At 55.9% G+C, this 12342-nt stretch overlaps 1 protein-coding gene across 1 annotated transcript; it reads right to left on the bottom strand.

The window, feature by feature from the left end:
* Nucleotides 1-2146: 2146 nt before the first annotated feature.
* Nucleotides 2147-10879, bottom strand: LOC309579423 (opsin-5-like; the record flags this gene model as incomplete). The annotated part of the gene is made up of 6 exons (XM_082292725.1): nt 10797-10879; nt 7388-7475; nt 5967-6129; nt 5324-5451; nt 3491-3819; nt 2147-2701 (listed from the first exon to the last, which is right to left on the bottom strand). Exons 1-6 carry the CDS (start codon nt 10863-10865, stop codon nt 2147-2149), a joined length of 1332 nt encoding a protein of 443 aa, XP_082148851.1. The 5' UTR covers nt 10866-10879.
* Nucleotides 10880-12342: the final 1463 nt, after the last annotated feature.

Here is a 12342-nt window from a genome sequence, read left to right as displayed (position 1 = left end):
CACCAAATTCAAAGAAATTGGTTCTCACAATCAAGAATCCCCTTCCCAAACCCTGCTGGGCCCAGCAGAGACCCTACCTGAGCTCCGAGGGTGAAGCCACCAGCCTCCTCGCAGGCTCAGCCCATCAGCAGCACCAGGGAAGCTGCCCTGGAGGGAGGGGGTTGTCTCTAATCCTCAGGTAACTGGTGGCAGCTGTTGGCACCATTCCCAGCTGTGCTGTGCCCCACGGCGTGGAGCCAGCCTGGCAGGGAGGAGCCCCGGGTGATGCTGGACCCTGGACTTGCTGTTTGGTCCTGCCACAGCACGTGGAGTTCATTGAACTGGTTGGGGTTTGCTGGGTTGCTGCAGCTCCTCTGCCGTCGGCAGCAGGAGTGTGTGGGAATGGAGATTAAACACTCCCAGCATTAGGGCTCTCAGTGTTGGGCATTCTCACACCGACCTGAAGGTGAAAACGCTCATCTGGAGGTTTCCTGGAGTAATAAAGGACCTGAGGGACTGGCAGATCAGTATCTTTCTCCCTGATCTCTGGAGCACCGTATTTTTAGCCAGCAGGGCCTAAAGCAGTCGGCCGGGGGCTGGCAGGCGGAGCAGGGACCCAGCGCTGCGTCGGTGTCCCTGAGCCCGGCACAGCCCAGTCCCCAGCCTGGCTGGTCAGTCCTTGGTCCCTGTCCACCCCGGGGTGGCCATGCCCTGAGAGCCCCCAGGAGATGGCAGCAGCCCTTCATGTTTGCGTCCTCCAAAGGGAAATCAGCCCCTGGTCCCTTTCTGGAGGCTTTTCTCGATGGGCAGCAGCAGGATGGCCCAGGATGGCCCAGGATGGCCCGGGGGACACGCAGGGTGCGGCAGGGTCCCGTTGCTGCCGGACACACCATGGCCGTGGCGCTCGGCACGAGGGAGGCCTGGCTGCTGGGGCAGAGGAGGTTTGCTGCAGCCCCGCGCCCGTGCCCAGCAGATGGGCTGTGCCCCTCTCTGTGTGGCTCGCCCGTGGCACCCAGCCTGGCCACGCTCTGGCCCCGGCCACGCTCCGCACTGTCCCCATCCGTGTTCCCGTTATCCTGCAGTGCAGCCACCAACATGGATCTGAACCGAGCCGGACGCCGGTTTTGCATGAGGGAATTTACTTTAGAAAGGACAACTTCTGGAACACGATGAATGGTCAGCAGAGACACTGCGTGATCCCCTCACATGCTGGAGGGCCGGGAACAGGGCACAGGGAACTTGCCAGGTGGGGTTTTCCTGTGGATGGCTTTGCATCAGGCCCTGGCACAGCTTCTCGTTCCTTTTTGTCCCAGGCTCTACCCATGGGTGCACTGCCCTCACTGACCTCCAAAGGCCAACTGCAATCCTGTGGGATGCTGCAGCCCAGGCAGCTGCTGCCCTGTGCAGCAGTGCAGGTGACACGAGCTGCCCCATTGTCCCAGCACCGGGGGCACCCTGCGGCCACAGCCCCATCTCCAGGGTGGTGCTCACCCACAGATTTGCCATTCCCTGCCTGCAGATCATTCCCTGGGACTGCCATTACTCGCTCCAGGATTATTGTAACCCCAAATCCTTGCTCTAAAGACAAGCTCCCATTCCTGTCGGTAGGCAGTGGTGGCTTTCACTCAAGTGGAGGGAGTGGGGTAGCACAGCCGGCACAGAGAGCAGTCCCTGAGACCGGTAGGGAGGTGCTTCGTGATCCCAGGGTGGGTAGCTGTGCGGACAGCCCCACTCCCCAGTGGGAGAGGCAGTGGCTGCAGGGGCTGTAGGAGCTGGCACTGGAGGTAGATGCCCCTCAGGGCCTCCTGGCCCCCAGCCTGCCCTGCCAGGCACAATTTTTAAGACAACCAAGTTCCTACTTGGTCATCAGAGTACCAGGTTGGAAAAACAAAGGCCAAGGGCCCAGAGAGCAAACTGCAGGAGAGACTGTACCCTGGGCTGCACCCTGGGCACATCTCAGGCACTGGGGTCTATTTTTGTTCTTGTTTTTGCAAGTGCCAACACCAGGCTCAGAGCTGCAAGAGCCAAACCAGAGGGGTTGGTCTTACATCTTCATGTCACTTCATCTGTGGAACATCTGGGACCCGCTGGGTACGGGGGTGAGAGAATGCTGGGTTTGGGTTTGTGTTCCAGTGCTCTGGTAGGATAGAGCTGGACAGGGCTGGGCTCAGAGCAGGTCCTTGGTGATGGCCGAGGGCAAGGCCTCCCCCGCCACGTGGGCAGTGCCCAGGCCCGACTGCCTCCGCGTGAGCAGCACCATCACCTGCACCGTCCTCCTCAGCCCTGGCTGCCCGGCAGCTCCACCGGCCAGCACGGCCAGGGGGCCACTCTGGGCCGAGCTGCCGGGCGCCCGGCGGGGTGTGTAGCACCTGGGGTAGTTACTGAAACACTCAAAAGCATCACTGCAGCTTCTGCAAGCGCCGGGGCGGCCGCCAAAGGCCGGGGACGGGAAGGGCTGGAGCGCAGCGCCCCAGCAGCCACAGCAGAGGAGGGCATGCAGGGCCTGCAGGAGCACCCTGTCCTTGGACAGGAACTTGTGGAAGCTGGGCTTGAAGAGCAGGTACACCAGCGGGTTGTAGAGCGTCGAGGACTTGGCAAAGACGGCTGAGAGCACAAAGGCCAGCGCTGGCACCTGGCTGGCGTCCCCGAGCAGTGCCCACAGCGCAACCACGGCGTAGGGAGTCCAGGCAGCCAGGAACCCCAGGCACACGGCAATGCTCAGCTGGAAAAGGAGGAGATGGAGATGGTGGTGCTGTGAGACTCCTGCAGCACTTGGGGGATGCTGACACACCCCCCAAACTCAGCCATGTGCAGCAGGACCCTGAGCACTCCTCACATCCCCAGGGAAAGGTGCTCAGCCTTCTGGACCCGTACTGGAACATCAGAGAGCAGGGCAGCAATTCAGCACACCTCATGCATAGACCTGCTCTTGCTTCAGGCCACTCACACCCTGTCCCACCTGGGAAAGTCGGGCACGGCCTCAGTCTGCTGTGGCAGATGGGTACAAAGGACCAAGTGACCTGGCTGGGACCAGCTCAGCATCGGACCCCAACAGTTTTTGGCAGCACTGGAAATCCCTCCAGCAACCTGTGTGGCTTGGGAGGCCTGGAAATGGGCTATGCTCAGTCCCCCTCCCCTGACTGGATGTGGATGTTTCCTTCAAAGCCAGGCTTGCAAGCTGTTTTCTTTCGTGCTGTGGTTTTTTAAAGGGTATTCAGGGGTTTTTACATATCCTTGGTAAATTCTAGTATTAGCTTGTAGTCTGGGGAACAATGACTCATGCAAGCTCCTTTATGATATTTTCCAATGTAATTTAAAATGAAAACTCCTCCACCTGATGGCTTTAAACGAGGAGCAATGTGTTGTTACCCACACTGACACAGAGACCCGGAGAACTCATCAGGAGCAGCAGATGCCCAGCGGGAGGGACCCTGCTGCCTCTGCCCGCCTGTGGGCAGTGGGCTGGGCAGGGCACCCCGAGCCCCCCGCACAGGCCCCCGAGCCCCAGTACCTTGAGGAGCAGGCCGTGCACGCCGCGGGCTCCGCGCCGGGGGGACGTGTGCTGCCGCACGGCTCTCCGCGACACCCGCACCGTCCACAGGATCAGCGCGTAGGACACGAGGATGAGGAGGCACGGGAGGAGGTAGCAGAAGATGAGGAGGGCGAGGATGTAGAGCGTGGCCTCCCTGCTGGAGGCCTCCCAGGTGATGCAGCAGGCTGTCCCGTAGGGCTCGGGGCCGTAGCCGCCCCACTGGGCCAGGGGCGCCGTGGCGAAGGCCAGGGCATAGGCCCACACGGCCAGCAGCAGCACCGCGGCGTGGCTCCGCGAGAACCTGCTCCCTGAGGCGTGGGGATGGGGCTCAGGAGGGCTCCCCGTGGGCCAGGGCAGGGGAGAGAGGGGACTGCACCCCGAGCCACCCACAGCTCCAGGCCCAGGCGCCAGGAGCCGGGAGAAACGCCGGGGTCCGGCCCGGCCGCAGGATCGGCCGCACAGCCCCTTTGGCCTGCCGGGAATTGCTGGGACGTTGTGTGGACACGGCACCGGCTGCAGTGCCTGGGCACAGGGCAGGGCTACTCAAGGCCACCACCCCAGATCCTGACACTTGAAGGACCTTTCCCTCCCTGCCGAGCGAAGCTTTGGGGGAGACATTTTGTTTTCATTTTTGTCCCAACCCCCATCAAATCTCAAACTCTCCGATGTTCTAAGACTCACTATAAAGTGCTAAATCTTCAGACATACGTACAAGTAACATTTTGCTTTGAAACTAAGCAATTAAAAGCACAATTTGATTCTGCATTTCCTCACAGAAGATGGGCTGGGCTGTAGATAAGCCCCAAGTGCCAGGCTGCCAAGCACTGGCTGATCAAGAGCAGAGGCTGTGCAGGGAAAAGCCACCATCACCTGGGCTGCCTTTCCGCAGCCAACTTTCATCTTTATCTTTCCTCCCACCTTTTTAGCCACCTCCTGAGCTGTTGTGCTGGCACATACCAAGGTGACTGTGCTCCAGCATCGTCCTTGAGGCACTGAGAGCTGCTGGGGACACACTGGTGGCTGGCAGCAGCCACCAGCTCAGGGCACACAGGCAGTTAGTCAGGGGAGAGGGTGACAGGAGGAGCCCTGGGGCGCTGGTCTGCAAATTAAACTGCTATCTCTGATTTCCCATTTTATTTCTATTTTTGGTCTTTAATGCAAAGTCTGTTCTGAAGATAAATGCTAGAGGGAGGATTGGCAGCTGAGCTGAGGAAATTAAGAATTGGAGAAGGAGCTGTGTAGGGAACATCCCTGGGCTCCCTCACTTCCTCAGGTGCTCCCTGCAGTGCAAACAATCACCTTAGCTCTGTGGAGGACATCCAGGTGAAAACGGGGCTACAGACATGAGCTGTAATACTGCACACCCAGCCCTCCTGTATTAATTATTTCAGTGAATTAAATACATTTAGCCTATGGCTCTCCCACCAGGGACCAGGGAAAGCAGCTCTTCTTGCTCTGCCAGAGCTTGTGGCTTCCCAGCTGCAGTCTGCTCTAGTCTAAGCTCAAGTGTGTGTATGGACATTCAAAAACCTGCAACCTGTTGTGATACAGCCACACAGATGTGGCACTTGGGGACATGGTTTTGTGCTGGACTTGGAAGTGCTGTAGTAACAGCTGGACTCAATGATCCTAAAGATATTTTCCAACCTAAACATATTTCTGTGATTCTGTGACTCTAAATATTTACTGGGAATAGGTTGCCCTGGGGCAAAGCTTTCCCTGAAGAGGTGGATCTGGCTCATTAGAACAAAGAGGGCTCTGTTAACAGAGAGGGGTGTAAGTGAGGATCAGGTAACCCATCCCAGCACCTACCGTATGCCGGGTAACAGACCTTCAGGCAGCAAACCGTGCTGAGCACCGTCAGGCTGGCGAGGCTGCACAGCCCGAACAGGACCCCGCAGAAGGCGTAGAGGGTGCACACGGCCTGGTCGAAGAGCCACCTGCAAGGAGAGCCTGCAGGTGAGCCCGTCCTTCCCCCCGGGGCAGGGGCTGACAGCCCTGCACTCGGCTGGACAGGAGGCTTCTCCTTTGTGGGAAGGAAGGTCGGGAATTTCCCAGCAGCTGGTCCCACTCCAGCAGTAAAGCTGGGCACAGGTGGGGTGGTTCCAACAGGCTGCACAGTACCAGCACCTGGCCAAGTAAATATGGGCATGACCTTGCCCCAAATTTGTTCCTTGAGCATCCCAGCGATGTGCACAGATGGAGCCAGGGGTGCAGGAGCTTCCCTGACCACAGCAGCTCCCACCAAACCCCTTTTGCAGTGGGTCTGTGTGAGGAACTGGAGGGACAGGGAGCAGCAAAGCACCCACTGTGGAATGGAGGTCTGGGAGCTCACATGTGCCCTGTGCCACCAGACTCACTCCCGAGTCCCTCTGCACCTGCCAGAGATCTCCTGGTTCCCAGACAATTTGCAAGCTGGGCCACTGGCCAGTGCAGAGCCACTTCCATGAGGTACCTGTGTGCAAAGAAGGAGGAGGTGGCCAAGGGGAAGAGCGTCACTGTCATGCTCAGGTCACTGATGGCCAGGTTGACGATGAAGAACTCAGCAGGCTTCAGCAGGGACCTCTTCTGATGGGCCACCAGCAGCAGCAGCGAGTTCCCAGACAGGGACATGATGCCTGTGGAGGAGGCAGAGAATGGTGCTGTGTGTAACCGAGCCAGGAGAGGAACCAGGAGCATCTTGAGATGTTCAGAAGGAAACACTGCAGAAGTCTACAGAGGGTGGAGAGGGCTACAGGCTTCCCTCTCTGGGGTGGGCTGAGCAGGGGAGCCCACAGGACCCACAGAGCTCTGTGAGCACAACTGGAGCTACTTTACATTGGACCAGATCCCTTCCCCTTCCTGAGATCCTACAGAGGCTTGGTAGGAGGGCAATGATGGGATGAGACTGCAATGGGCTCCGGGTGCAGGATCTGGCCAAAGTCACTTGTTCCAGCTGGAAGGAGCAAGGGGCACTTCCTCCCAGCTAGAAAAATAACGGGAGCTTTGTGCAACTGCTCCTCTGATGTGAGGCCAGGGAGCTGGGCCCCTTGGCCTTTGTAATTTCTTCCTGGCAGTGTCACTCCTGTGAGTCTGCACTGTGGTAACAAAATAAACAAGAAGAAAGGCATTATGAAGATCAAGGAAAATCCAGACTAAACAAAAGAAGGCTCTTTGCTATTAGTGTATTTAAATCAACAGTGGTGATTAAAGTTTTATAACAAGGGCTTTCTCTTTTTCATTACATAATTGTGATTTCATGGAAAAAAGGTTTCAGTGTCCTTGGAAGGGGAATCTTTGCTGCTCGTGGGGCAGGTTGGGCAGGATAAGAGTTCCTCCCTAATGGATTAGGCTGCAAATTAAATCCCATGGTAAGAACCAGCTTCCAAAGCCACTGAATGGCCAACACTAAAGTTCCCCTCAGGAACAGGACTCCCACGTGGGACCTGGCCAAATCCAGAGCTTTGGAGGCTTTGGAGTCACTGGAGAGCAGAGTACTGAGATATTTATCCTTCTTCCCAGCCTCACAAGGCATTTTTCCCACACAGTGAGTCTCACATCTGTGCTAAGTACACTGTATTAGCTTTACCAACTCCTGCTGAAATCAAGAGCCAGCTTGAGCTACAAATCCCCTTCAAGAGATCTGAAGCTGGTGGTGCCAACAGAGCCCTTGCCCGTCTCACCTCGGGTGGCTGTAGTAGGAGTTACCGCATATTTCTCAAAGTTATTCAACTTTTCAGTCCCCAGATCATACTTTCGAGTAACATGGGAAGGGACAGTTTAATTATTCTGCTAATGACTGGACACTTCTGGAAGCATCAGTGACTGAAGAGGCCTGACTGTCTCTGGCAGGCAGCTGGGCAGGGACGTGGGGATCAACAGGTCATCTTTCCTTACCAAAGACTAAATAGACAGTGCCAAAAATCAGGTCTTCTCTCTCCGATAAGGTGGAGGTGAACACTGAGGTGTTGGACACATTCCCCATCTGCAAAGCAAGATACATGAGAGTGAGAGTGAATTCTGGCTAACGAGGAGCGCCCAGCTCCTTCAGTTCCCGGGAGGACACGGTGACACATTCCTGGCCAGCAGGAGCCTCTGGCCAGCGCTGTCTGCGGCACTGACTGGCCTGGGATGGGATCAGGCTGGTAATCCCACTTGATTACCATTCCTTCAACCATGGATTTCGCTGATGAGCAGCAGCTTTCACACCTTGACTCTCTTGGCAAGTCCTGGCCGTGTGCGGCGGCAGCAGGCGCTGTGTGGTCGGACACAGGGACTGGCTGCTCGGAGCAGCCCAGGCCACCCCCTCAGCTGGCAGCTCCCAGGGGTGATGGGTGGCAGGAGGACATAGTACCCGTGGTGGAAGGGGGCTCTGGGCTCATTTCCTCCACAGACACCCTGGATGCTCAATGCTTCACAGCCCAGTGGAAATGATCTTCTTTGTTCTCCTGTGCTTTCAGAGTGTCTGTGTACAGGGACAGGTGATTTATATCTCCCTGTACAGACCAAGTGACTCTGGACATGAGAACGACATTCTTCATTAACCTAATTGGAAACAACCTTCATTTAGAGTTGAAATCACTCCTGAAATGCTCATAATGCACAGTTCACCCCTAGGCCATATTTGATCTTCCTCAAGAGCCCTTGGAAGCAGCCAAGCTGAACACAGCACATGCACATCAGCTCTCCAAGAGGCTTTAGCAAAGCATCTGTGTATTAAGAACACAGAGCCAGGGAAAAAGGAGGGACTGTGGCCACACAGATGCACTGGTGATGAGATGGGGCACGGCCCAGCATATACAGCCTGGAATGAATTGCTCCTTCTCCTCAGCGCACATGCAGCAAAGGAGAGAACTGGTAAAGCTTGTAGGATTTGATTTTCTTCAGATCCCTGGCAGGTCTCCATCCTGCAATATATCAGGTGAGCTGCAAGTGTCCTGTGAGATCAAGCCGGCAAAAAGGAACAATAATCACAGGAGAGGAATTTCTATTTCTCACATGTTGCTTAGGATAAATCCCATTTTTATGATTGTGCTTGAGCTGCCTGGAAAATACACATCTCTCATTCTAATACAGAACTGATAAAAATGCATCTCTTGCACTGATCAGTGTGCTGATGTCACTGACACACAGACAATAAATCAGTTTTATAGAAATGTGGAGAGCTATCCCTTCGGTGTCCAAAAGTAAGTCATAAATTGGATCCTGTACACTCCCATCAAGGTGCTCCCTCAGGTGAGAGTGTGATGGGGGACGCCTGCACAGGCCTCCTCTCTGCTGTCACCCTTAGTGGAGAGTCACAAACTGCAGAAATAGCAGTGCAGGTACCAAACATATCCACAATCATTTCTGACAGAAACAGCGACAAGAGTTTTCTTCCAGCTCAGAAACATTCCAAACACATGACTGTGCTCAATCAAGACTAAATCTGTGACTCCTCTGGGAGGGATTCAGCCCAGACTGTCCTCAGGGGTACAGCCAGCACAGTGCAGCGCTTCAACATCAGACTGCTCGGCCACGTACTCTCTGGACACACAGAGCTGCTGAATTTGATTTAAGCTCCATTGCTCAGACGCTGTTCTGAGAAGAGACAGACTGTGAAAGCTCCTTTCCCCTCAATTTAATCAGACTTCAAAATGAGATGAAGTTTTCCAAGCAGCTGCTGCCACAGGTACATAACGAGGAAACCCTTGTGTTCTGCATCCCAGCCCTGATTCCTGTGTTCACAAGAAGAAACCTAAACCCAAACCTACATCCCTGGCACCTGGGAGGACACTGGCATGGCTGGACTGGCCTGGTCACACACACTCTGTCTACATGAAAAATCATGCTTTGCATTTTGTGTGATTATCAGTTTTGCCCTTTTCTTCTCCAGACTTTAATAGTTGCTTTTCTTCAGCAAACGTGCCACAAAGCCAGAGTCTGCCTTGGAGAGGAGGAGGAAACCTGATGAGCCTGGAAACTCTCCTGACCTCCAGACTCTTTCAATAGTCAACGGCAGGAATCGATTTCTGCAATTCCCAGCACAGGGGAAGCTCAGACACTGCTGCCTACCTAGCAAATAGTGCAGGCCCTGGAAAGTCACAGAATAGCAAAAGCGCACAGCTGAGAAGTGCTCAGGGCCTGAAGGACAGACAGCAGTGTGAGGACAGGCAGCCCTTGGACCCCTACCCGAAATCCTCCTGTGCCAGGGCTGCCCATCCCCACCGGCTCCAGACGGTAAAATCTGCGTTCTGCCTCAGTGCCCGCCCGGGACTCCGGCAGGCCCCTTTTAGGGGAGTCCAACGCCGCTCACGCCCCAAAGCGTGTCCCGCACTCACACACGCACGGAGCGAGGAGCGGAGCTCACAGCCCGGACCGCCACTGCCGCCCCCGGCTCCCCCGAGCCCCCCGCAGCCCGGGAGCGTCCCCACAGCCCCGGTCACTCACGGGGCTCCCTATGCTGCTGCACCCGCGGGGACCCGTGTCCTGCCCGCGCCCGGGCGCGGGGATGCTCGGGGCACCGTGTCCCTCCGGGGCAGCGCCTGACCTTTCCCGGAGGAGCCGCCGGTGCTGCCCGCTCCTGTCCCCGCGACAGGAACTTACCGGGGCTCCGCGGGGCGGGCGCGGTTCCGCCGCTCGCTCAGCACCGCCAGCCACGGACAGCTCCGCTGGGCACCGCGTGTCCCGTCCGCCCCGCGTGTCCCACCCGCACCGGGCACTGTCCCACCCGCACCGCGCTCTGTCCCACCCGCACCGCGTGTCCCACCCGCACTGCGTGTCCCACCCGCACCGCGCTCTGTCCCACCCGCACCGTGCTCTGTCCCACCCGCACCGGGCTCTGTCCCATCCGCACCGCGCTCTGTCCCACCCGCACCGCGCTCTGTCCCACCCGCACCGCGCTCTGTCCCACCCGCACCGGGCTCTGTCCCACCCGCACCGCGCTCTGTCCCACCCGCACCGGGCACTGTCCCATCCGCACCGGGCACTGTCCCACCCGCACCGGGCACTGTCCCATCCGCACCGGGCACTGTCCCACCCGCACCGGGCTCTGTCCCGCCCTGCCCGCGGCGCTGGGGAGGCTGAGGGACACCGTCGCCACCGCCGGGACAGCCCCGCTGTGCCCCTCAGCCCCGGCATCCCCTTCCCCCGCTCCCCCACCCCACTAACCGACCTCGGAGCCGCGATTTTCACAGCAAGAGAAACTGAGGCACCAAGAGTGTATTTTAAAGCAGCACTCCGTGGCCTCAGCATCCCCGGGCTCGTTTTTACCTCTGCTTGGCCACCCCCTCCCCTCTGCCCCAAGGAAGATAGGCTGGTCACTCACCTGTCCCTGCAGACCCGGCTGGCCACTGGGCAGGACCCCATGGGGAGCTCTGAGGTGCTCCAAGGACATGCTCAGAGTGACAGTGGAGACGAGGAGGTGGGGATTGTACTGACTCTGTTGCCAGTCGGAGCTGGGTTTTGTTTTCCACCCAAAGCATTTGACCTGTCTCTGCTTGGCAAAACACAAGTCACAACCAGCACTTAATTTTGTTAATATCCTCCACACCAAGAGCTTTCCTCTGGTTGCCAGTAGGAAATGGGAATGATATCAAAAATCCTAATATTAATTTTTAGAGCTCCAAATACTGCCAGGTCTGCTGGTCAGCTTGGATTCAGCTGCTTAAATTTGCTTCAGAAAGGAAATCCAAAGCTGGAGAAATGCACAGCAACAGCCTTATGTATCCACATGTGTGAAAGAGGCTTCATGAGAATCATTTATGGATTCACCAGCTATGTAAATAGATACATACTGAGATTGTTATAAACTGAAAGTTAGTTGTTGTTTGTGTTCCAGAAATACAAAAGGCCTCAGACAAGTCTGAAACCCCATTGTGCAGCCTCTCCACATGGCTGGAGTTAACCCAAAAATCCCAACATGCACCAGGGAATGTGCTCCATTTTCTCCATCTCACCTGGAATGGATCTGAGGGAAGATGTTCAGTGATGCCCCAAGGGACAGGGAGTTCTCAACAGGGTCACAAGCTCACACAGGAGCAGCAGCTCTTTCCACTCCGCACTGCGCTGCCAACAGCTACCGAACTTCGGGGGCACACTTGCACAATTGCATTATTCCTTTAGCATAGTTTTCCTTGGGAAACCAAGCTCCATCTCAGTCTGTCTTTCCTCAACACCACCACTCCTCCCCAACAGCACTTCATTCATCAGCCATTCTCACCCAGGTTTGGAAGAGGGACTGAAGTCCTTGAGATAATTTAGTTCCCACTTGGTTTGTGTAGTTGGGAAAGACACAGGGGAGCTGTCTGAGAAAGTGAGGAAGGTGTGGAGACACCATGGAGCAGACACAGACCCCAGTTTGCTCCCTCCCTTCTTGTCTACAAGAGTTTTCCCAGAAGAGATGGAGGAGCCAGGGGTTATGGAGGTGACACAATGGGAAACCAAACCTGCAGGAAACCAGACTCCATACGCTTGGCTGTCCATGGAACAGCTTTTTCTTCTTAAGCCTGAGCACACGGAGAGCTGTGTTCAAGCCCAGGCCCACCACACTTTCAACATTGCTTTTTATGGCAGTGGTCAAGGCACAGAGAATCTTCAAAGGAGTCCTTTTGACCTGGGAATTAATCAACAGATTGTCTTCCAGAAACCAAAACTGACCTGAAGCATAATTCTTTGCCATGAATCCTAAAGATGCTGGTGTAGTTTTTGTTATCTCAAGCATCTAATTTTATTTTCTGAGCTTTCCCTTCTTTCTTCCAGCAGCTGGAACATCTCCTTTAACAATGCCAGGTTCCAGATCTAGGAGCAAACATTCCAAATTCCACCTCTGAAATGAAGTGTATGAACTCCTTGTCTTACAAAGAACTTGAAAA

The sequence above is a fragment of the Coloeus monedula genome (genome assembly GCF_965178545.1).
Source record: "Coloeus monedula genome assembly, chromosome: 17".
Lineage (NCBI taxonomy): Eukaryota > Metazoa > Chordata > Aves > Passeriformes > Corvidae > Coloeus > Coloeus monedula.
This window is presented reverse-complemented; position numbering and strand designations above follow the sequence as displayed.